This window comes from Strigops habroptila, chromosome 14, assembly GCF_004027225.2.
Source record: "Strigops habroptila isolate Jane chromosome 14, bStrHab1.2.pri, whole genome shotgun sequence".
Lineage (NCBI taxonomy): Eukaryota > Metazoa > Chordata > Aves > Psittaciformes > Psittacidae > Strigops > Strigops habroptila.
The window spans coordinates 638,069-662,539 of record NC_044290.2 but is presented as its reverse complement, the minus strand read 5'-3'; the positions used below and the strand labels follow the sequence as shown (position 1 = coordinate 662,539).

At 55.4% G+C, this 24,471-nt stretch overlaps 1 protein-coding gene across 1 annotated transcript in view; it reads left to right on the top strand.

Annotated features, from left to right (window-relative positions):
• Positions 1-2,563: 2,563 nt before the first annotated feature.
• NTN1 (netrin 1) overlaps positions 2,564-24,471 on the top strand; it is a 103,211-nt gene continuing 81,303 nt past the window's right edge. The window contains exon 1 of the mRNA XM_030505902.1: positions 2,564-3,785. Coding sequence (XP_030361762.1) covers positions 2,762-3,785 — 1,024 coding nt within the window. The 5' untranslated portion in view covers positions 2,564-2,761. The remainder of the gene's footprint in view (positions 3,786-24,471) is intronic.

The following is a 24,471-nucleotide window of genomic DNA, read 5'->3' as shown; positions in this document are numbered from 1 at the left end:
GAGATACTCCGGCCCCGGTGGGAGCTAGAGCGCGAGGAGCCGTGACCACCCTAGCCAGGGCAGGGCCAGTGCCAGCTGGTGCTTAAAGTCAGGAAAATCAAATCCGAACTGGGGGACGAGCCTGGGTGGGGGCCACGGCCCCGTGCCCGAGAGTCCCCTACTGCATCCTCCCGGGAAGGCTCCAGGCCCCGCTGACCGGCTAGGACGGACAGACACGGGACCGGGCCTCAAGGAGCTGCGCCTCAGTCTCCGCGGAGCTGCTTACATGCATTTAATAGCTCGACGGGGAGGTAATTAGAGGAAAGCCTCAGTAAATCACGTTAATGACCGCAAGAGCGATTGCAAACCCCGGGGGTTGTGAAATGCCGAACAAACCCGGCGAGAAGTGCAGGAGGCAGGAGAGAGCCGCAGCCCGCGCCCCGGCAGCACCGGCCCCGGGCTCGGCAGCGCCGGGCGGTTGTTAAATTAACACCCTGCTAATGGGATTAAGCGGCATCTCGGGTTTGCCTGGCAGTTTCGCGTGGGTCAGGTTTTCTTAGATTCCCTCCCCCCCACACATTATTTTGCTGTGCGGGGTTGGGGGAGCTTTAAAAACCCTCCCGGATTTTAAAGAAACGCTGAAATTTTAGCCCTGCGCCCGGAGTCATTCCGGAGCCGGCGAGAGGGTCCCGGAGGTCCTCTTCCTCCGAGGAAAACCGCTTCTTTCCCCGAGGAAATCGCTGGTCACGGCCCAGCACGGATGCGCGTGGCCGGAGGAGAAGCGCCAGGCGGGCAGAGCGGGACTCCGAAGCAACGAGAGGTGATGCTCATAGCAGGTCCCCGAAGAGTGTGTGTGTGTATCTATGGGTTCGGATCTGGGGATTGCACCTGGGCAGAGAGGGGGCTCCGGAGCTGGGCTATCCCAGGGGTCCGGCCACCTCCAGCGGGATCACCCGGACAGGCTCGGGGACTGGGATACACCGGCAGTGTGCGTGTGTGTGTCTCGGATGAGGCTGAGCCACTGGGCGGTTCGGATGGGACCAGCGGGACCAGGACACCCCCAGTCCCGGACCGGCCGCATCCCCATGCACCCCTCCATTCCTCCGGCGAAGGACCGGCAAGGGCGCCGGGAGCGGGACGGAGGGGCTGTTTCCCGGGGAAGAGTTAACAAATCCCGCCAGCGGAGGGGCTGGGGAGAAGGTCCGGGAGGGGGCGATGGGGGCAGGGAGGCTGCGGAGCCCCGCTGCCCTGCAGGGAAGGCGGTTGCATTGCCAAAGACGTCCCGCTGGGCTAGCAGGCCCGGGAGCAGATTAATCAGGCACTAATTCAATTTACAACAACCACTTTTATTCAGCTCGGTGGCAAGGAATTCAAAGCGGGGAGAGAGACGGGCGGAGGGGAGGGGGCGGAGGCCGGCCTGGGGCTCGCCGCTGCCCGGGCCGTCCCCGTCCCCTCAGGCCGCCCCGCCGGGACTCGTCGTGGAGGGGACCGCGCAGCTGTGCCAGGGCCCGGCCGCTTGAGTGACGCGGCGCGGGCAGCGCTCCGAGCGAGGGCACCTCCGTTGGAAAAATAAAAGTGCCCTTTTAATGAAGGAGGGAGGGAAGGGGGGCGAGCAGGGCGGCCGGGAGCCGCTGGAGGGAAACCCCTCCGCTCCCTCCCGGGACCATCGCTTCGGAATCCGGGTACCGTTCTGCGGGGCCGGCATGTCGCGGCAGCGGGGTGCCCCAGGCCGGGATCGCCGGGGAAGAGCCGAGCCGGAGCGGAGCGGGACGGAAGCAGCCGTCGGGCACCGGGGTCCGCTGGGGCGGGCGGGAAGGGGAGCCCAGGGCAGGGGCACTACCCGGTGCGGGACAAGTGCTGCCCTTTAACCCCTTCCTCGCTTTAACGGGAGAAGCTGCAAACTGACGGGGAGCGGCGAGAGGCGCCGCGCAGCCCCCGTGCCTGGTCTGTCCCCGGAGGAAACCGCCTCTTCACCTAGCTCGGACCGCTAAAACAACCTGCCGGGGCTCGCCAGGCCCCTTAGTCCCGTGTCATGCCCAGACTCCAGACTTCCCACAGTTAAACTTCCCCGGCATCTCGTTGCCGCCCCCGGGGCAGAGGCTCCCGGCCCAGACCCGCCGGGAGCCCCCTCGGAGAGGGCCGGTGCCCAGGCGGCCCCGGACTCCGCACGGGACTGGTGCTCTGCTCGGGCCCCTCCCGGCCCAGCCCCATCTGGCCTGGTAAAGGGGAGGCCAGCAGCGACCAGGTGTGATCGGGCCCCATCCTGTCCCTCTCGGCGCCCCCGCAGGTAGAGGGGGGGCTCCTCCCGGCGCTGCCCCCGTCCCCGGCTCCCGCGGAGGGGAGAAGGAGGGCCTTTCCCTGGCTCCTCGGGGCGGCTCGGGAGTCCCGTGGCGGCGCTGGCGCCCACCGTCGCGGTATCGGGCCAGGCTCCGTTCCGCTCCCATCCCCCCCCCTCCCCGCCCTCCCCGAGGCCTGTGCGTGTCTCTGGCTGAGCCGCCAGTGGATGTCGTTGTTCTGTTCCTTGAGCGCGATGTCACTCCTTTAGCATGACCTCAAACGCGGCGGGGGCTGGGACCGCCAGTCATCCTCCGTGCGAGGGCCGGGGCGGGCGCGGGCGGGACCCAGCCCCGCCGCCCGCCGCACTTTTGTGGTGCCGCCGCCGCCGCGGGCTCCCCTTTCTCGGCGGGGCTGGCCGCGGGGCGGGCGATGCTCCGCGCTCTCTGAGCCGCCGCACCGCGTCCGTCGTCCGTCCCTCCGTCCGTCCCCGCGGAGGCCGCGCAGGATGCCGCGGAGGGGCGCGGAGGCGGCGCTGGCCCTGCTGCTGGCGGCGGTGTGGCTCGTGCAGCCCCTGCGCGGCGGCTACCACGGCGGGAGCATGTTCGCCGTGCAGACGGGCCAGCCCGATCCCTGCTACGACGAGCACGGGCTGCCCCGCCGGTGCATCCCCGACTTCGTCAACTCGGCCTTTGGGAAGGAGGTGAAGGTGTCGAGCACCTGCGGGAAGCCGCCGTCGCGGTACTGTGTGGTGACGGAGAAGGGCGAGGAGCAGGTCCGCTCCTGCCACCTCTGCAATGCCTCCGACCCCAAGCGCGCCCACCCGCCCTCCTTCCTCACCGACCTCAACAACCCGCACAACCTGACCTGCTGGCAGTCCGACAGCTACGTCCAGTACCCCCACAACGTCACCCTCACTCTCTCCCTGGGCAAGAAATTCGAGGTGACCTACGTCAGCCTGCAGTTCTGCTCACCGCGCCCCGAGTCCATGGCCATCCACAAGTCCATGGACTACGGCAAGACCTGGGTGCCCTTCCAGTTCTACTCCACGCAGTGCCGCAAGATGTACAACAAGCCGAACCGCGCCGCCATCACGAAGCAGAACGAGCAGGAGGCGGTCTGCACCGACTCGCACACCGACGTGCGGCCCCTCTCCGGCGGCCTCATCGCCTTCAGCACCCTGGACGGCCGCCCCACGGCCCACGACTTCGACAACTCGCCAGTGCTGCAGGACTGGGTGACAGCCACCGACATCAGGGTGACCTTCAGCCGCCTCCACACCTTCGGCGACGAGAGCGAGGATGACTCCGAACTGGCCCGCGACTCGTACTTCTACGCCGTCTCCGACTTGCAGGTCGGCGGGCGATGCAAGTGCAACGGCCACGCATCGCGGTGCGTCCGTGACCGCGATGACAGCTTGGTGTGCGACTGCAAGCACAACACGGCCGGCCCCGAGTGCGACCGCTGCAAGCCCTTCCACTACGACCGGCCCTGGCAGCGAGCGACGGCCCGGGAGGCCAACGAGTGTGTGGGTGAGTCCAACGCCACGGGCGTGAACACGGCGGGAGACGCGGGACAGGGATGGGGAGAGGGCGCCGAGGTCCGCAGAAGGGCAGGGAGAGAGAGGGGAGAAGGAGGACCCGGCAAGGGACGGTGAGCGAAGGGCATCGGGACATCCAGGGACCCGGCAAGGGACCTTCAGGGAACGGGGAGCAGGTAGGAAACGGCGAGGAAAAGGCATGGGGGCATCCAGGACACGTCAGGGACGGCGAAGAACAGGCATTGGGACATGCAGGACCCGCCAGATACCGGGACAGAAAGGCACGGGGACATCCAGGGACACGGTAGGCAACGGGATGGTAAAGGCATGGGAACATCCAGGGACACGGTAGGGAACGGGGAGGAAAAGGCATGGGGACATCCAGGGACACGGTAGGGAACGGGGAAGAAAAGGCATGGGGACATCCAGGGACACGGCGAGCAGCGCGGGGATATCCAGAGACGGGGAGCAGGACAGGGATACGCAGGGGCATGAAAGGCAGGACAGGGCGAAGACACCGAGGTGCTCGGGAGCATAGGGCAGAGGAGGGGATAGCGAGGAGCCCTGAAACACGGAGCAGGGGACGTGAAGGCGCTCGGAAGCGCAGCGGATGGGACACGGAGGCGCTCGGCAGCGTAGGGCAGGGGACACAGAGGTACCCGGGATCGCACGAGTGACAACACCGAGGGACCCCGAGGTGCAGAGCTGGGGACACGAGGAACTGAGAACCACCGGCCAGGGGACGGCGAGGCACGGGAATTTGGGGCAAGGGATACCGAGCGTGTCGGAGGCGTGGGACGGGAGACACCGGAGGCAACGGGGAGCGCAGGACGGGAGCACCGGGGAACTCTGCAGCGCAGAGCAGGGGACAGCGGGAGACTCGGAAGCGCGGGGTAGAGGATACCAAGGAGCTCAGAAGAGAGGAGAAGGGACACTCAGGAGCTTGGGAGAACACCGCTCGTGTTTTGGGAACCATTGGATAGGGTCTCCCTCCCGTCCCGGGCAGCTCCCGACCAGGGGTCCTGCGGCACAGGGAGCGGGCTCCGGTCCGGGATCCCGGAGCTCTTCGGCAACCGGCTTTCCCGGGACACCGGCTCAGAGCCCCGCCGCTAAGCCTCCAGTTCGACCGACAGCCTCCGTGCCCGGACGGGACGGGGACGGGCTCCGGTATTCCCCAGCAGGCCGGCCTCGGGAAGGCTCCCATAGCTGCATCCTCAGGGCGTGCGGGCGGCTCCGGGGACCTGAACGAGTCCCAGGAACAAATGAGAACCGGGGAGCAGCCGGTTCGCTCCTTCTCGGGAGAGAACCTCGCGTCGTCCTGACTGTGGGGGAGCCGCGGCCTCCGGGCTGTCCCCGAGGGGAGACGGGGGTCCCTCGCCTCTGTCCGGGGTGGGCAAGGGTGAAGAGTTGGGGGTGTTCTCCCCCTCGAGTCCCCGCACAACCCGCCGACGGCTTCCCCCCGGTCTTCCACCCCCCGCTCCCCAGCGGGACCCCCGTGCGCCGCCGGTCCCCTCCTCGCCGCGGTTTTAGGGGGCCGGTGCCAGCCCCCGGGACCAGCCGTGCGCCGGTGGCCGGGGTTGACGCAGCATCGGGGCCGCGGAGAACGGCCCCGGCACCCGCAGCCGCCACCTTGTTTACACGGAAAACACGGCCCCGTCTTCCAAAATATTTGCAGCTCCGACGATAGGAAAAACCCATCGAGCGGCTTGGGCTGGGCTTTTCTTTTTTTTTTTTTTCTTTTCTTTTCTTTTTCTTTGTCTTTTCTTTGTTGGGTTTGTTTTGGTTTTTTGTTTTGTTTTTTTTTTTTCTTCTTTCCCCAAATCACAATCACATGTGTCCCTTGCAGAGGGAGCGATATCTTCGCCGGCGTCTTCAGCCTGGGCTATCTGACGGGAGAGGGGGACCCGGTCCCGCGGGAGGGAGAGATGGGGGATCCCGGTGCGGAGCCTCCGCTCCCCGGCGGGCTGCGGCACTCGTCGGGGCCCCGGGGCGACGCCGTTTCTCGGTGGGTGCTTCGCGGGTGGGTCGATACCGCCGAGCTGAGTTTTATGTCCGCTTTGGCTTTTCCTCCGCGCCGGCGGGGTCCTGTTGCCGGGATGGGGCTGCACGCCGGGCCCGGCGCTGCCTCTTTCTCAGCAGCAGGTCCGGAAGCAGGAGGGACTCAGCTCCCTCTGGCCTCGGCCCATCGCTGCCTGCGTGCATGCAGAGTTCCCGCTATCGCTGATGTCGTAAACATTTGGTGGGATCCCGGGGTGCTCTTGAATCCTCGGTCCACTCTGCAGGGTCCTGAAGTGCTCCTCAAAATGCTTCTGTTCAGCTCTTACGCTGGCCCCGTGCATTTGCCGTCCTTCTGCGTTCCAATTTACTTCCAATAAAAAGGAAACAAGTTTTCAGTTTCCAGTAAAATGTGTCACTTTTGTGCCAGGCTTCGCAGCTCAGACCATGCACAGTCCTGGCCGCGCCAGACTTTGCAAACCAAAATCACTCCTTTTTTTTTCCCGCTGACTTTGCTGGGAAATGGATGTTTTGCAAAGATGAAACTACCGTAAAATAATTCTCTCCAGCTCGTTCCCCATGGCCATACCTGTCAGTCTGCAAAACCAACCACGGCCAAACAACTGCGTGGCCCTGCCAAGCCCACACTGCCTGGAATAATCCCCCTAGATAAAGATCACAATAACGCTATTCAGCTCCCACCCTCTTGCTCATGACCATCGGCCCAGCCCGGTTTCTCTCCTAAATCCAGAGAGAAGGTCGGGCTTTGCAGTCACCCGAGGGCTCAGGACACGGCCTCCGGTGGGCAGAGGCAGGGGATGAGCCGTGGGTCGGAGGGGATGTTGGCGGCCACATGTTGGAGGGATCTTCAGCCTCTTGAGAGGGAAGCCAGAGAATCACAGAATCACAGAATCACAGAATGGTTTGGGTTGGAAGGGACTTTCAAAGCTCATCGAGTCCAACTCCCCTGCAATGAGCAAGGACATCTTCAACCAGATGTAGACGGCCAGACTCTCCTGAGCCGCAGTGGTCGGGGGAGGGGCAGTGAATTATCCAAATGAGCTGAGTTTGCCCCAGGAAGTGCCGTGAGAACTGATTAATTTTTTTTTATTATTTTTATTTTTCACTGAATTTGCACTTTTTTCCCGGAAATTCAGGGTTTGGGTTTTTCAGGCCGGGAGGAAAATGACAGAATGTGTCTGCTTTGCTTAAAAATTTGGGTGTTTTCTTTGGTAAGACCCTTCCCACTGCCAAACCCGAATCTTTGTTCCTATTCATGCTTATTTCGGGCTGGGAAAGGAACACGCTGGAGTTTCTGACAAAAAGTCAAAATTTCCCACGGGAACGTTTTTTGCCAGCCAGATCTAATTTTTCTTTATCACTTCTTGCTGCCTGCAAGAACCCGGGCACCGCACATGGAGAGGACAGGGCTGGCCCGAGGAGATGTTCTCCAGGGACCTGCTCCTGCAGGAGCTTGGCCAGCAGAGCTTTGCACAGATTCAGATTCCCATCAACTTTACCTAGAGAATAATTCATCCACGTAGAGCTTGGCCTTACAGTCCAGCTTTGGCTGGGCGCCTGGGAGCTAACATGCTCCAGGGAGGACACAGCTTGGAGACAAACTTCCAGATCTGTTCTCCATCCTTCCTCTCCCCATTGCAGTCGGGCTGGCTCCATTTGCTCACTGTTGATCCAACCCAAGCCCTGTGTCTCCAACCCAGATTGTGCTGATGAAGTTTCCTCCCCTGTGAGAGGAGCAGCTGGAAAAGGCCTGAACTAAGATGTTGTCAGAGCTCAACTGCTGGTGAGCTGGTGTGAACACATGAAAAAGCAGGCAGGGCTTTGGCCAGCTTTAGAGACATCAATAAAATCGATCGACACCATTCCACAACTCCTCATGAACCGCGGCGTTATTTTGAGTGCTGCTTTTGAATACTCCCTTTGGCTTGCACAAAATATCTTTGCATTTGCCTTAGCTGGGGAAAGCGCTACGAGACAAACCCAGGCTGCAGCTCGCTGAGGCACTTTGGGAACGACCTCCAGACTCCGTTCCCAGCGCCGGCAGCTCTGGGGCTCCGCAGCCCGTTCCCCCGTGGGGCCGGGAGATGCACCCAGCACCTGCACGTGTGCCTGAAGTCAGCCGCGTCTGCGGGTGCCAGGTTCTGCTCGGACCTTGGCCACTGTGTGATGCCCAGAGAGTGTTTAACAATCACAAGTGCAACTGCAGTGAGAGAAAGGAAACGTACTGTGTTTTCAGGTATGGGATTTGGCACAAGCCACACACAAACCCTGGTGTTAGGCTCTGCTCCGCAGTGTGCGCTGCAGTTGGGTTCCCAGGCTGGGATGTGTCTTATGTAAGAGCAACTTGTAAGCAAGTCTGTCCTCCAGCTAAAAGGAAACTTCATCTCAGACAAGGAGGGGACCAGGAACTACTAAAGAACAATGTGTCAAACACTTCCAATGAAAAACTTCCTTCCAGACAAACTTGGGGCTTTCCCATCTCAGTGGTGGTCCAGGGAGGTGTTTGAAGGGCAGAGCTTACGAAAACAGCTGGTGGGCTCCCCTCCATCCTCATCATAAGCAGAGAGATCAAATCCTTCCCCAGCAGCCAGCTCTTCTCATTCTGGGCCTGCAGAGGAATGTAAGGACTGTAGGATTTCATCTCAGGTGCTTCCTGGTGTCAGACAGAGACTTACGTGGCTTTGTAAATCCACCCGTGCGGGGTGTCTGAGTGTCCCCAGTGCTTATCCTCTTCCAGAGAGAGGTGAAAGGATGCAAGCATTGTAAAGCAGCAACAGTTCTTATCTGAGCAAAGAGGCTCTGAGTAGGATTATCAGGGTGTCCCTGCAGGATCCTCATGTGCCAGTGCAGGATTCCCAGTGTGTAACATCGTCTGCCCATCTGGGATGAATGCTGCTGCCTAGGCTGGGCAGCACAGCATGACTGTCTCTGGATTCAGCCTGCCAGCTGCTAAGTGGATTTTGGAGGTGCTGTGTGCTGATACTGCCCATTACCCTCTGATGATAGAGGGATACTTACAATTTCTGATCTCCAGGTTTGCCTTGTGCCTCAGTTTCCCCATTTATTGAGAATAATAATGCAGAATGCTTTGGATTTGGGGTAAGAAAGGTGTGAAGCAGTATCCTAACATCCTTGTGTTGAGGGAAACACTGCAACTGGGGCAGCTTCACCAGCGTTGTGGCGCCAGTCAGCAGCTGTAACACACCGTGTGCTGCTGGACCTCTCGTGGCACCATGTGCCATCCATGGAGCTGCAGGTCCTCTGCACCCCAGTGCAGCTCCTGGTGGTTGTTCTGCATGTGGAATTGCATGAGCTGTGGGTAACTGTTGCTGAGCAGATGGGTGCTGTAGCCATAGAAATATGGGCCCACAAGCTGCTGAGACTCCCATTGTAGCCTCCCAAGGGGGCCTTGCATGGGCAGAGCTTTCTCACAGGCTTTTATTCTCAGGAAGCTTAAAGTTAAACTGATTTCCAACAGAAAGGTTTTTACACCAACAAACAAACAAACAAAAAAGCGCAGTTAAGGCTAAAACAAAACCAGGCTTGGCACTCTGGGTTGGACACTTGCCTTCCCTTGAGCTTGTCCACGGCTAATCTCTGCCCTCCTCTTTCTGGGCCAAAGCATGTCATCCTTATTCAGCCTATGCTGTCCTCCTTCAGCAAACTCCCTGTGACTGCCCAGGGGGACGTGCTGCCGCTCCCAGAACAGAGTGAGAACCATGTGAGGACTCTTGAATCTCTGCTGCCTCTAGGGATCCTGCTTATAAAACACCCAGGGTTCTGGTTTTGAAGTGGGGACAGCTGGGATGCATGAGCCTGTCTCAAAATTCTTAATGTATCTCCCCTTCATCTTCGGGGATGGGAGATGGACTTTCTGAAGGTCGCTGCCTTCTCTGGCCTCAGGTCTCTCCTGTCTCCCTTTTGGGATGCTCTGCTTTTAAGGTGCAGTTCCTCTGGAGGTTTCTGTGCTTATTAGGAGCTATTGTGTGCGAGGGTTGCGCTGTGCAAGCAGACTTTTCCTGGGGAGCTTTTGGAGGATTTTGGGGTGCTGTGATGAATTTGTTTCCCAGCCTGGCTCAGGACAACTGAAACTAACTGGTTACCTTCATAGCACTGCAGAGGTTGTGCATCATTTCACCCCGTGTTGCTGTCAAACAGCCGAAATAAACCCAAACCAGCCCCAGGCCCCACTGAGAACATCCAGCCTTTTCTAGAAAGCACTGACACAGCTGCCTGCATGCAGGACACACCAGCTCTCACCATGGCAGGGTGCTTCACAGCCCCCAGGCTCATCCCCACCTTTTTCGGTATTTAAAAGGGGCCTATAAGAAAGATGGGGAGAGACTTTTTAACAGGGCCTGTTGCAATAGGACGAGGGGTGATGGGTTTAAACTGAAAGAGGGAGATTCAGGCTGGACATGAGGAAAAAATTCTTTGCAGTGAGGGTGGTAAAATCCTGGCACAGGTTGCCCAGAGACGTGGTGGATGTGCCATCCCTGGAGATGGCACAAGGCCAGATATTTCAAGGCCAGGCTGGATGTGGTTCTGAGCAACCTCATCTGAAGATGTCCTGCTCATTGCAGGGGGGTTGGACTGGGTGAGCTTTGAAGGTCCTTTCCAACCCAAACCATTCTGTGATTCAGTGATATATTTGCAGCATGTTCCTGATTGCACCGAACATATCCCCCAGTTTTCCAGGCAGCAACAGGGGACATTGGGGTTTTGCTGCCAGGACCAGCCCGTGCAGGCAGCTTAGAGCTGGGGAAAGAGTTCTGCGGTGGCAGAGCCCAGCAGTCACATCTGCTCTGTCCCCAGGGTGTCTCCAGAGTGGTGGCTGCCGTTTGGCCTTTGCTGCTGCAATCAGCAGGGGACATTTCCTTTGCATAACCCGAGCTCCCGTCCCAAGCATCCCTGCCAGATCCTGCTGCTTCCCGCAAGGCAGAATGGCAGAGCCGGGGAGCCTGGCACCAGCGTGGGGCTCAGCCTTGGCTCTGCAGCCCGGCTGTGCGGGGACACAGCTCTGCGAAGCAGCGGGAATCAAAGCACAATTCCTAAAGAAACAGGCCAGATCCTCACTCAGTGGGTGCAAACCCGGCTCTGTCCAGTGGCAGCGCCTCCTCCAAAAGCCACGCTCCAAAAAATCTCTTGGCTGGGACCGGGATGCCTGGATGACGTGACGGGCAAGCTTTTGAAAAGATATCTGTGTAATAGCTTTCATTTAAGGGGGATTAGGATGCCCTGGGGACTGATAAGGAGAGAGGGAAGCTTTTCCTGCTCTGAGCCGGTGCAGCCGTGGAGGCTGTTGGGGGGTTCGGCTGCTCCTGCTCCATCCCAAGCGGGAACAGCCCATGCTTGTAGCCGAGATCCACGGCGTGAAAGGGGCTGAGCCACATGCCGGTGGAGTTTTTGTTAGGCTCAGCTGAAGGCAGGGGATTAACTGGGGGCGAGGAGAAAATCCTGCCCTTTTTGGGGGGTAGACACTAAAGAAACAGGTTCTGCCCCAGGAGAGCACAGGCCCCCACGCTGGCAGGGAGGCAGCGGGGAGCCTGGTTTAGGGATTCATTTTGAACAGCACTAGTTTTAGTTGAGGCTGAAGTTTAGAAACTGGTGGCACAGCCAGAGAGACTGCTTCATCCCGGGGCTCCGCGGGGATGGTGCTGGTGCCCTGAGCTCTCATCGACAGCGCAAACGAGGCGCAGAATTGCTGTTGCTCACAACATGCATCTATCTCCTGTGCAAAGTGGCTGCCGCAGGGCTGGGAGTGCAGCAAGCAAAAGAAAGCAATAGGAAGCGAGAGAGCGCAGGTTCATGTCCCGACCCCGCTGTGGGAGCAGGGAGGGAGCAGGAGGAGTTTTCCTTTCAGACTTTCTCAAAGTGTATTGTGAATGACGGGAGGATTGAAAATTGTATCTGCATCTCCCTTCTTGACAGAGAGCTGGAGGCTGGGGTAGGAAAAACTACTTCACCCTCTCCTGGAAATGCAGGGTCTTTCTAAATCATTTTGTGGAAGGTTATGGGCTGGAAGGAATCTCTGGCTTTGCCCACCGACCATCATCCCCCACAGAGGTATCACCCAGACAGGGATCCCCTCTTGCACTGACAGGGTGCCCCCGGGTGCTGCGTGGGGAGCCACAGCCCCCAGACCCACTCCTGTGGTGCACCCCTGGGGCTGGGGGAGGCCAGGAGACCTTTGCCATCTTCTGAGGAGAATAAGAAAAGAGACAGAGTTGGTGTGGGCAGGCAGTGGGAAAGCTGGTGAGGTGAGCAGATTGGGGGTCCCTTCGGGAGGGTCAAAGCTGCTGCACCTCCCCTGTCTGGGGGGAAGAGGGTGGAGAGGCAGGATCCTCCACACAGCACTCCCAGACTCACCTAGAAAAGGACAAAAATGACCTGAGGGGGCACTGGTGCAGGCAGGGCACTGGTGCAGGCTGTGAGCAGCCGGGCTCTGCAGGCTTGTTTCACGGCAGATTTTTTCTTTTTGACCTGCTGTCGGGAGCTGCTAGGACGGGGAATGCTTTCCGGTGGTGGAGAGGTAGGCACAGATCCAGCAGTGGTGCGTGATGGAGTGGGAAGAGCACCCCCCAGTTTCTCAGGGCACTAAGGAGTGGGGAGATTTCTTTCCCCCCTGTCCCAGGTGGGAAGTAAAGAAGGAAACGGAGGAGGATGCTGCTGGCTCAGTGGTTCCTGCTTCACACACCTGCTCTCCGGGCTGTGAGCAATGTCCACGCGGGGTCTGCGAGCTCCCAGCCTGCACAAGGTGAGGCCCAGCTCCTCTGTCACCGATCACCACCCTTACACGTGCCTGTGTACTCCAGGTTCACAGGTTTGAATGGGGAGATGGATGAGGAGTCCCTGTCATCTTCCCCAGTGTATTTTAGAGCCCATCCCTCACACAGATCCCTACAAGGCTGCACTCTGAGGCTCAGTGTGGATCATTGTGATCTGTGCTTCATTTTAAACCAAGTATGACTATTTTGATGGCAGCTCCATGGGGCAAATTAATGTCCCTTAATGTCAGTCATCCGGGTGCTTAAGGTTCAGTCTTAGGCAGTCAGACCACAGTGGATGGAAAGAGCAAGGACAGTGCATCTGATCAGAAAAAAAGATTTTTGTATACCCACTGGGGATTACCCAGTGCCCAGTGCAGCACTTTGGTTTGCCCTCACAGCCCCAGAAGTTCTTCCCTTCAGGCTCTAGCTTATTATTTCTGGTTGTTCAGGAGATGCTCTGGAAGAGCTGAGCCATGTGTGCAGGGAGGTGAGGAGGGGTGAAGGAGACACAGCATGGGCAGGCCAGACCTGAACCTCCCTGTTCTCAGCCTCCTGTTCATGGTAGCACTTCCCTAGACCGTTCTCCTCATGCTCTGGCTCTTCCTGAACCACTGGCGCTGCAGCATGTAGTAATGCACGGAATCCACCAGGAGGTGGGAATGGGGCAGAAGGGATGGGGAAGATCAGGTTGGCATCCCAAAAACTGAACCCAGCCTTTAGAGCTTATGTGAAGAGCCCAAGCAGAGAGGAGGCTGCGGCACAAAGCCTGCTCCACCTGAACAGAATCATAGAATCCCAGACTGGTTTGTGTTGGAAAGAACCTTAAATCTCATCCAGCTCCAACCCCTGCCACGGGCAGGGACACCTTCCACTAGAGCAGGTTGCTCCAAGCCCCTGTGTCCAACCTGGCCTTGGACACTGCCAGGGATGGGGCAGCCACAGCTTCTCTGGGCACCCTGTGCCAGCGCCTCAGCACCCTCACAGGGAAGAGCTTCTGCCTCAGAGCTCATCTCAGTCTCCCCTCTGGCAAGTTAAAGCCATTCCCCTTGTCCTGTCCCTACAGGCTCCTGTAGAGAAAAACGTACCCTGTCCCAGAAGCAAATTCATTGCTGGGGAATGTGACATAGGTATCAGGACACTATAAATGGAACAGGGAAGAAGGAAGGCAAATGACTGGTAGGGCTACAGATAGGAGAAAAAAGTGCTGGCGAGTGGCCATTGTTTTCCATCCTCATCTGATAAGCGGTGCAGAACAAGCCAGGCAGCCATCGTGCGTCTTGCCTTCCTCTGGCTTTGCAGGCTGTCCCGAGCCGGGCTGTTTACTCCGTCATCTGCCCGCCCTTTTGCAATAGGGAGTCAGTTCTGGTTAATGTTGGAGATCGTAACGTGATTACCGAAAGTCTCATGAAATTAAATCACTTTGCTTCAAAGCGGTTGGGGAGGGGGAGAGTGCCTCTGGCAGCAGGGATGGCCGAGCGGATATTGAAAGCAGACTGGTAGCCAGTATTGCGCTGCACACAATTGAGCTCTGACAGTGTGAAGGCAAATACAAACAGCAGCTTGTGTTTGCACACAAAGGCTCTGTGCACCAGTATCCCCAGCCCTGTACTTTACACCCTTGGCTCTTGGGCAAAAAGTCCTGGGAGGGTAGGAGGGAGGGAAACTCCACTGAATATTTAGAAATGAGTTGAACTGTGCAAACATGCCATTGGGAAGCTCTCAGTGTAATGCTTTGGATCAGCTGCCCACCGGGGCTGGAACACAACTGCTGGGCTTGAAAGGGCAACTTTCACGCTGAAGCAAAACTGGACAAAAGAAGATAAATGAAACAGGCTCCCGACGGGGTTTGGTTTGTTTGTTTTTGTAACTCAGCTAATATTCCCGCATTGTTCAGCCCAGTGGCCCATGTCTGTCCTTCACACGCTGCTCGTAAATTGGGGCTGAGCAGGCAGCACAGGCAGCAGGCAGTGTGGGGCAGGGACACGCTGAGTTCCTCAGGCTCAGGGCCCTGGGGACCACGAGGTTGCCCTCTGCGGCCGTTGTGGGGCAGGGAGTCTATGGGGTTGCAGTTACACAGAGCTGTGCCAGGAATGACTGAACCTGAGCGGCGATGCACAGCCCTGTTAATTCCCAGGTGAACCAGGATTTAGCCCTGGGCATTTCTGGGCACAGGGCGTTGTCTTTGCCTGGGACAAGAGGGAGGATCAAGAGGACCTGTGGACTAACATGGCTTTGCTGTCAGTTCATTCTGCAGCTGAGCATGGCATGTCCTAATGATTTCCATGGAGCTGGCAGAAAATCTGCTGACATGTGCCCAAGCGGGGACCTCCCAGGCAAGCTGTGGTACCAGTGCTGATGTGTCAACCATCTCCACTCTGTGGCCCAGCAGGAGAGCGAGGAGCAGTGCTTATGCACTCTGTTGAGCTCACAGCCTGCCCGGGGTTAGGAGGATGCTGCTTTTGGGAGATCACAGAATCACAGAATCATCAGGGTTCGAAGGGACCTGTGGAGATCATCTGGTCCAACGCCCTGCAAAGGCAGGGCCCCCTAGAGCAGGTTACACAGGAATGTGTCCAGGTGAGTTTGGAACATCTCCATGAATGGACCATGCGTGCAGGATCAGGGCATTGCAGGGGCACAAAAGAGCTCCAGTGGACACAGCCAGGTTAATACAGGCACCCAATTTTAAGGCAAAAAGATGCCCAAATGCAAGCCTCTTGAAAATTCACTTGCCCCAGGATTTTAGGCAAAAAAAGCAGGTCTAATACACATTTAATGCCGCAGTATTTCTCTAGTTAGCAATGAGTAGACAAAAGCTTAATAATCAGCTGCATAATGATTTTGATCAACTCAAACAGCAAAAATGGAAATGCGTTTACAACATTAAATCATGTTTAACACACTCCTTGGGATTCCTCTTTCACAAACCTCTGCAAACCCACCAAACATTCACCAAAATCTGGCAAAGTGGCTCCTCGGAAATGCAGCCCCAGAGGAGCTGTTTGTGAGTCTCCACTTCACAAAGTTCCCCCCAATCAAAAACAAAACCAAACAAACCCAACAAAACCCCAGACGTCTCATCACGTGCTTGGGGTGACCAAAGAAATCCCCTGATTTGGGTGACCAATGAATGTCCCCAGCAATGAAAAGCGAACAATTTGTCAGCAGCCCATGCACTTGAAAACGAATGATCCAAATTATTCAGCAAGTCTCCCTGGATAGTGAATCCATTGAAAGGGGATCGAGACAGAGTCATAAATTATTCATTACCCAAAAGAGAATGAAATGCATATAATCATCATCATAATAATAATAACAGTCGTAAGACTAATAATAGCAACAAGAATTCAACCAGCTCTGCTGAGAGAACCAGGGCGGCATGAAGACTCACGGATTTTATTCTCCCCTTATTCTAGCACCCCTTTAGAGCAGCTGTGATACATAAAAGAATGTAAAGTGGGTCGACATTTGCAATAAATGTATTTATTGCCAATAATTTGTCTCGCTTGCCTTGAGGAGGGGTGATGTAGTGTTTGTACTCTGGTCCTTGGCAGTAAGAAGGTCCATGAATTCACACACATCACTGCTAATTGCTGGATATAATGAATTTCTCAGGGTCCTGGACTGCTTTAAGGAGGCTGTGGAAGTGGTTGCAGCAGAGGCATGTACTGTACCACTGTCCCTGGAAAATTTATAGGTGTCCATGAACTGAAAGAGTAGTGGAAAGTGCTGGCCTGACACATATCCCCGGGATTCGACTCTTCCTGGCTTGAATGGGACCTTGATTGCAGAGTCACCCGGGACCCATTGAGGCAGTAAGAGAGCTAAGGAGAGGCCACAACACTTGTCATACAGCCCGCGAGTTTCCTGTTGTCGCTGGCACGCATGGTTTTGGCTGAGAAAACTCCACTACAGATACGCCATGTGCCTGAATTCGGTGCGTTGCAGCTCTCCATCATTTTGCTGCCCTTGGGACCCGAGGTTTCATTTGGGCATCTTTTATTTGGGACCCTCTTACTCCAACTCCCCTGGAGGGATTTTCTCCAAGGGGAGCGCGCTGCTGGGCAATGCCTGGGTGATATTGAAGATCCAGATACATTTATATGCTCACACCGTGTTGTAAAGCGCCCGACTACAACTTTGGCATGCAAATGAATTCCCGTTTGCAGCGAAGGGGCTCAGCCGTGGCACTCCGCCATCTCCCAACGGTTTCCCACAGGTTGCCCCACGTTTGCAAGGGGGGGTTGGAAGGGCTGTAGGGTCCCATCACCACCATTGGGTTTCCTCAGAGCTTTCTCCACCTGCTGCTTCGTGCATGCCAGAAATACTGGCATTTCTAAGGCTGGGAAGCAGCAGGCTGGGCCAGGAAGGAGCAAAGCCCTTAACTGATGGCACCACCGGCTTTGGGTGCTGTGCAGCGTGCTCAGCATCCACATGGTTTAGGTTGAATAGGTCAATGCTGCAGCAAAATGCAGCAGGTTTGGACGACAAAACCAGCCTGAGGCAGGTATTTTGGAGACCGGTGTGCCTAAATCCGTAGTCATAGAGCTGGATTTTTATGTGCTGGCTGAAATAATCTGCAATAATCTGTAATTCAGGCTCAGGTGGGGCAAGGTGTGAGAGGGTGGGTTGATGAGGGAGAGGCAGAGGAGGGTAAGGGCTGGCTGGGGCATGGCGGCTTGCCTGTGACCAGAGCCTTGTGCCAGTGGTGTGGTGGTTCCTCTCCCTGTGGCCATGGCAGGAAAGCCAAGCCCACAGATCCTCTGCTGACGGGCAGCTGTAACGCAAGGAGGAGAAGAAAGAGATCCTGCTGGCATTTTTGTTGGAAGTCGACTGTGGATTAAGTGGAGCACGGTTTTCATTACCAGCTCCATTTTGGTACAATAAATCACAAACTAGAAAACATGCTTCTGGCCTAGATTCTGCCCTCAGTTATGAGTGGCAGTAACTAGAGGCAAAATCCAGCTTCAGTGTTACAGCCCATATGTTCACCTTTTGGAATTAATTTCTTCTGGTAATTTCTGCGTAATTATATGGCATTGAAGGCTGATTATATACTTCCTCTCACGGGCAATTAATATTGCTGATCTAGTGCCAAGGGTGCACTTTGCACTGCACAAACTCATGAAGAGAGACAAGCTCAGGCTCCAGCGCCTGCTGCAAGGTGACAATCTGGACCCCATTACCCTCAGTGAGGGTACTCCGAGGAGATGGGGCCACCAGCTATAATTTAGCACAGACCAAGCACTGGCTGTTCAGGCGTAGAAAGAACATGGGGTGTTTGTGCGAGGTCCAGCTGCTGCTGGGAGGTCAGTTCTGCCGAGGAAAACCTGCAATTGCAAGAGATGCTGTCCAAGGACACAGCCCCGCGGGTTAGCAAAGCAGCTCCTCTCCCCGGAGCAACAATCTAATTTATATCTCATAAGACAGTTTTATTTATCTGAATTACCAGTGCCTTTTCCCTGCCAGAGAACTGGCAGAGCTGTGCAAGCTCCCCAGGGGCTTCGGCCGCAGCCCTTCTCCTGCTTGAGACAGAGGGAGTAGAGAGTCGTAAAAGAAACTTCTCGCATTGGGTTATGGTGCCTATAAAATTAGCCCTGCTAGAAGCTGGCTGCCCATTTAAACAAGTAATTTAAATGGATAACAAAGTCATTTCCCCCCTCCCAGCTTCTTTAAAAAAACTGAGTTTAACTAGAAGGAAAGGAGAACAGCAATGTGTTTGCTTGAGCCAGGCTTCCACCTGGTTCAGGCGATGTTGCTGCAGGGTTTGGGTTTGTTTGCTGTTTTCTGCATGCGTACAGCTTCAGTTCCAATGAGGTGGAGAGAGAAAGCACGTGGGAGGAGGAGAAATCATTTCTAGTTTCACCACTGATTTCCGTGAGCTCTGGATGAAGCGCTGCTCCCTCTCTGTGCAATTTGTTCTCCCCGCCTGGGTTTGGGCAGAAGGTTGGGCTTGGCTGCACATGGGCTTTCCGCACACTGATGAGTTTGTTCTGCCAGATGCAACAACATAACCCGGAACAGGAGAGTCTGAAACCCAACAGGGAATGTGCTGCCTCCAGGAGTTTGGCAGCCCTGGCTGCTGGGATGCGGGATCATCCTTGCAACCCCACATCTGCACAGGGAGGGTTCCCCAGAGTCATTCCCCAGCGTTTTGCGGGGTGGTGATGCACAGGCCATGCAGTCACCAGCTCCCCCACAGCTCCAGATGCTTTCTCGGGGTCCTCAAATGGGAGAAGCAGCAGCTTCATTTCTCTTGCCAGTGCCTGGGGCCGGCTCTGCATCCCAGTCTGCAGGGAGACAAAACACGCTTTGGTCGTGGTGCCCTTTCTGCTCATGCCAGGCAGAAAGGGGAAATTAATAGGAAAATGTGGGAAAAGAGAGGAATTTTTCTGCATCTCTGCTGTATCCAGCAAAGAGCAGCTCTGAGAATCAGATTCACATGGCCAGGGGAGTGCAGCCTCATTGTGTGCATGTTCCCACCTATATACAAAGTATTTTCTATGGCAGTCCTCCATGTCTGTGCTTGGGAGCTTAAAATAAGCTCGGCCCCAGCTTGAGATCCCAGGAAGCAAAACACTCCCCAAACCACAAGTTGTCATTAGGTTTCAGAGTGAACGCTCCCTTGCAGAGCTGAGAGCAGCTTGTCCCTGCTAGCTAGTGCCACTTCTTAGCTCTGACAGCATCATCTGTTCTCAGACAGCTTTCACCCACCTCCCCAAACCTCATCCCCAAGGTTCACAGGCTCGCATTTTTCCCTACTTCTCTCTCATATGGCAGCAGAGAGAAGGTGGGGAAAGCAGGGGCTGAAACCCACTCAGGGCAAACAGAAAAATGACCAAACCATCTCATCAGAGAGAAAAAAAGCTGGTTTCACCCCACACCAGGATAGTGCAGACAGGTGCTAAGGCTGTGCATGGGTCTGAGTGCTCTCGGGGGGGGGGGGGGGGGAAGGACAGTCTGAGGTCTGTCCATGCCCTGGGGCTTGCTGCTGGGGAAGCAGCCACAGCTACTGCCAGGCTCCCAGCCTCTGAGACAGCCTCCTCAGAGTTTAATTTTTGGGAAGCTTTAACATCCCAGCTTAGCAAATGCTGAAAGAAAGGTCAGCTAATCCTTCACAGTGTCTGAATGAATTCAGGCCCAGGAGTGAGATTACTAAACAGGGGAGCAGGAGGCCGGGAGAGCCGCATGGATACAGGGACCCTTCCCATAGTCAGGCCTGGCTTTCTAAAGAAATGGACCTTTTATTTCAGTTCTCATTCCCTGTTAGGGGGGGACGGGGAGGGGAGGGCAGACATGGCAGGAGCACCAAGCTCCCTTCCCCCAGCCCCAGCCCTGCAAGCCAGCAGGGCTTGGTGATGGGGTGCCCCTAAAGAGAGCTGAGCAACGTCCCCGGCCGTGGGATGGACAGCCGGGGTGTCCTGTGGACACTGAGCAGCATCCGTGGCCTGAGCATCCCCCCTGCATACTCCTGGTCTCAGCTCAAGCATTTGGGAAGAAACCCCCCCAAAACAGGGTCTTTATGTCCTTCCTGGCTGCTTTGGTGGCTTTTGACCCATGTCTCTGAAGGCACCAAAGTTCCAGTGCTCCCTTTGCCAGGGCACCAGGCACACAAAAGATCCAAACTTCCACAGGGTGATACTAACTGAGCCCGTGGATTTAAGGCAATGTGGACATTTCTGTGTCCTCATCACTCACCACCATGCTTCAGGTCCCTTCTGTGGGACACACAGAGAAGCCACCCAAGGGACTGTGCTCTGTCCAAGCCTGGCTAAGCTGGGTGAGGTGGGTGCCCCTGCACCATGCCCACAGGCAGCTGGTCCCTGGACCATGCTGGGAGCTGCGGGCAGCACAGGCAGCCCTGTTCAGGGCTGCGCCCACACTCCTTTGTGAACCCCTAGGGAGATGACATGACAGGACCACTGAGGACTTTCTTTTCTGCTGCAAATCAACTGTCCTTCTCAATGCAGGAAGAGCAGAGCCCACTGAATGCAGGCAGGCAGCAGCCCCCTGGGGTGTGGATGCACTGCGGATGAGCCATGGTAACCTGGCTACAAGTGTGACAACACAGACACCCAGACCCCAAGCCTCCCTGCCAGGCTCCTGTGTCTCCCCAGATTGGGTATTCAGGCCACAGGGTTTTTTCTCTATTGGCCTGTTCTGCATGGGAGGATTTTCTTTCTTTCTCTCTTGGTAACTGCAGAATGAAGCGTTTGCAGTTGGAAACTTCCATCACCACAATGGCAAGCTGGTGATTCAGCCAGGAGCCCTTGCCCAGTGGTGGGCCTTCATCCTCAAAGTCCAGGGACCAGCTAGGAGAAAATGGAGAGGGTGCTTTTTTCAAGCACTTTATGATGACTCCAGCAAGGTGGGATGCTCCATCACCACAAGCAGAGCAGCCAGTACCATCACATCATGCAGAGCTGCCAGGTCCTGCCCCAGTCCTCTGTCTTCCCTGCAAAACACTGGAGCCCTTCCCCAGCTTGCTGGAGATATCTGATGGAAAAGCCCATCCAGGGAATGGAGCTCCATGTGAACAGCCCCGAGGTCAGACCTTCTCCACAGCTTAGTTTTTCTAGCAGGCATTCTCTAGTGGTGGCTGAAATGCTGTTTGGCTGTGTGATCACATCAGTGCTGGGCACTGCAGGTTTGCAGGTCCCATGGAAAGCCAAGCACTTCCCAACTACTCCAGGAAAAATGGCACTGAGAGACCAATGCCTCAACCCCACTCAGCACCCTGTGGGACTGCTCAGTGCTTCCTTGGTCCTGGCAGATCCTTGCTGCAGGAGAAGAAGGATCTGTGTGATGAGATGTTTCAATAACATGGCACAGCCATACAGATCTGTTCCAGATGCACATGTGATGCTGTGAAACACAATGTTTAATTACACAGTGGCTTGGATTCTTCTGGACAGCAAATGCCCAAATTACAGATAGGAAATACTTAAGCACAGCCCCAAAAGGTGGCAGTCACTGGCAGGATTGTGGCAGGGGTATGAAGGTCCCCTGCAGGCCTCTGGGATGTGCTGGAGCCACCAGCCAGGAGCAGCTTTCCCTCAGGTGTGATACCTGTCAAAGGCCATGGAGACAGCCTGGAGATGCCAGAAACATCCCAGAGAACCTGCTGGGATAAGTGGTTGCAGGCAGAAGGCAGAGGTTCAAGCAGAGGGAGAAAGGTGGGGGGCAATCAAGAGCAGCAGGGTTAAAACCAGCCCCATGTGTCTTTTGGGGAGGTGTTTTGCACTTAAATTGTGGGGAATTTTCCAACTGCAGTCCTGTTTAGTGGCAGTGCCTGTCCGAGGGAAACGGAGGCGGGAGGGGAGGGACACAAACTGATCAATGAGGGATGCAGTGGTAACCAGAGAGTCTTCTGGTCCTACTATCTTCTTTTCCCCAGTCCTGAACTAGTGTTACTCCATTTATTGGAGTTTACTAGAAGAGGAGAGTAGACTCGTCCTCCCTGTGCTGGGGAGCATTAAATCAAAGCTTGATGTGCACAGCACTTCAGGGGAGCCACATTTAGCTCAGCCTGATCTCAGACTGAGCTGGTTTTCAGGTATAGCTGAAAATTTCTGCCTGCATCTTGCTGTGCCTTAACAGCTGTAATATTAACCACAGGCATCAATAGGAGGTGCATAGTGAATCCTCTATCCCAAGAGGAAGGCAGGAGGTGAGGATGGGATTGCGAGGGGAAGAGGAGAAAAGGACATCACTGTGTTTGACATGAGCAGGACAGAGGGTCCAGGGTGAGCATCCCTTCCTGTCCGAGCCCTGTTCCTGCTCTGAGCTCATCTCAGCCTCCCCATTAATCCCCTACGCAGCTACCGCGTCCTCCGCAGACATTGCCCTCAGCTATTCAACTGCTCTCCGGATCATTAAACATATTGAGCAACACCAGTCCTGTGACTGGTTAATTAGTAAAGAGTTGACTAATTAGTTAATCATGTTTACCGAGGGCTTTGAAAGTGCTCAGTGTTATTATTTTTAATTATGACTGTGCCCCGGGCCCTGTTCACCTCCCTGCGTGCCAAGTCTCACAGGGTTCACACTTTGTCTCTGCTACCCAAGGCTGGTTTTAAGATGGGAATTTGCCTCTTATCCTCTGGTTACCAGGTTTCCTTAACAGCCTCTTGTGTGGGATTTTGGAAAAGTCCCTCACAAAGTCTTCCTATACCCTGGCACACTTAACTCTCTCTTACACAGCCATCTTATCCATTAAGGTGGCAGGATTTGCTCTTGTGAAGCCATAAACAGCAGTGCTTTTGTGCACACCTCATTCCCCATCCCTCTCCTGACTTTAATAAAACATCAGCCGGTATCCAGACTTGCTCTCTCATCCCAGCCTGGGAGGCTCCAATCCACAGTGCCATGGACACTTCCAATTTGGAAGCCTCTCATCCTATGCGAGAGAAGCCAAAGTTTCCCACCAAAAGGAAAGCAAGGTTATTCCCACATCTGACTCCAAGCTGGACAGATGGAGAGGACAATTTCGGTGCAGGGCAGGAAGAGAAAGTCTATTGCAAAGATTTCATCTACTGAGAAGAATGCGAAGGGGGTTTGTTAGTGAGGGGAGGGTCCTGCAGCTCTGGAAAATCAGCAAGTCTGATCGTCTTGGGACTTTCTTCATCTGTAAAAATGTCATCAGCTTGTTAAGCAATGTCATAAAGAGCTCCAGTCACCTCTTATCACTGTGCAATCTGGAGAGGAGTCTTCTAGCACCAGCTGCAGAAATAAGATCCACCTCCACATAGTACTGAGATAGAAGAAAATCTGCCACTTGAGCAGACAATAAGCTGTAAAAGTCACACAGCGCTGCCACAGGAGCAGGGTTTGGGAATACTCTTGTCCCCATTAGTTGATTTCTATGATTCTATGATTAGGGGTAAGGGTAAGGTGGCCAGCCAGAGTACATCGGATGGACATTACTCCAGGATGTGGCTGCTTCGTACTGCTGCCCTCACCCAAATCCTTGCAGTCCCCAGGTTACAGTTGGGAACTCTTGGTTTATGCTCTTCTAGAAAGCTCATACGGATGTGCTGTCAGGGCTTACCATCTCCAGGTAAGCCCTTGGTAACACTTCAGTGACTATTGCCATCCTTGACCTGTGCTTATGGTGACGTTGACGCAGAATCATCTGAGATGTTGGTTAGGAAGTGGGAAGATATTTCCCCTCACACTCTGAATTTCCTTCTTGGAAATTCTTCTTCCCTTCATGGCTGCTAATGAAGGCCAGAGCAACTGGGTACCTAAAATGGGCATCAGTTAAAACGCTAGCAATAAGTGGGGACGAACCCCAGCCTCAGGCTCTGTAACTGGCCCTTAGACTGGCCATACTGATCAGAAGAAAGGACCCTGTTTCCAACCTGAGCAGCATCAGAGTCTCTGGTGGGTATTTGAGTATGTGGCAGTAGCTGACTGGTGTATTCACTGTAATTTAGGTGTTTCTGAACCAAAGATGGAATCCTTGCAATTAGTTTTAGTAGCATATTAGCAGTAATAGTAGTTTAATGGCTTCTTTTGCTTCTATGGATCACACTCCTGGGACATGATTTCATGTTTTTTATATGAATTAACTAGTATGGGATAGGGGCTGAAAAGTAGTTGTGACCATTTGAAGTCCAAACACTTGATCCTCAGTTGTGCTCCATTTTGTCTACCCCTTCTTAAAGGTCAGAAGGCTGTAAGGTCCCCTAGGCTCTATTTATACTAGAGCCCCAACATGTTACCTCCCTTAAGAGCAACTGCCCATAAGGCTGTGCAGCAGAGATTGGATATGGGGCTGTACAGGGTGCATGCAGGAAGGGCAGAAGCACTGGAACTCAGTTTAGTGTCTCATCTTCTCCCCACTGTCCTCCTCTCACAAACCATTTCTCTGCTCCATGAAGCTCTTCT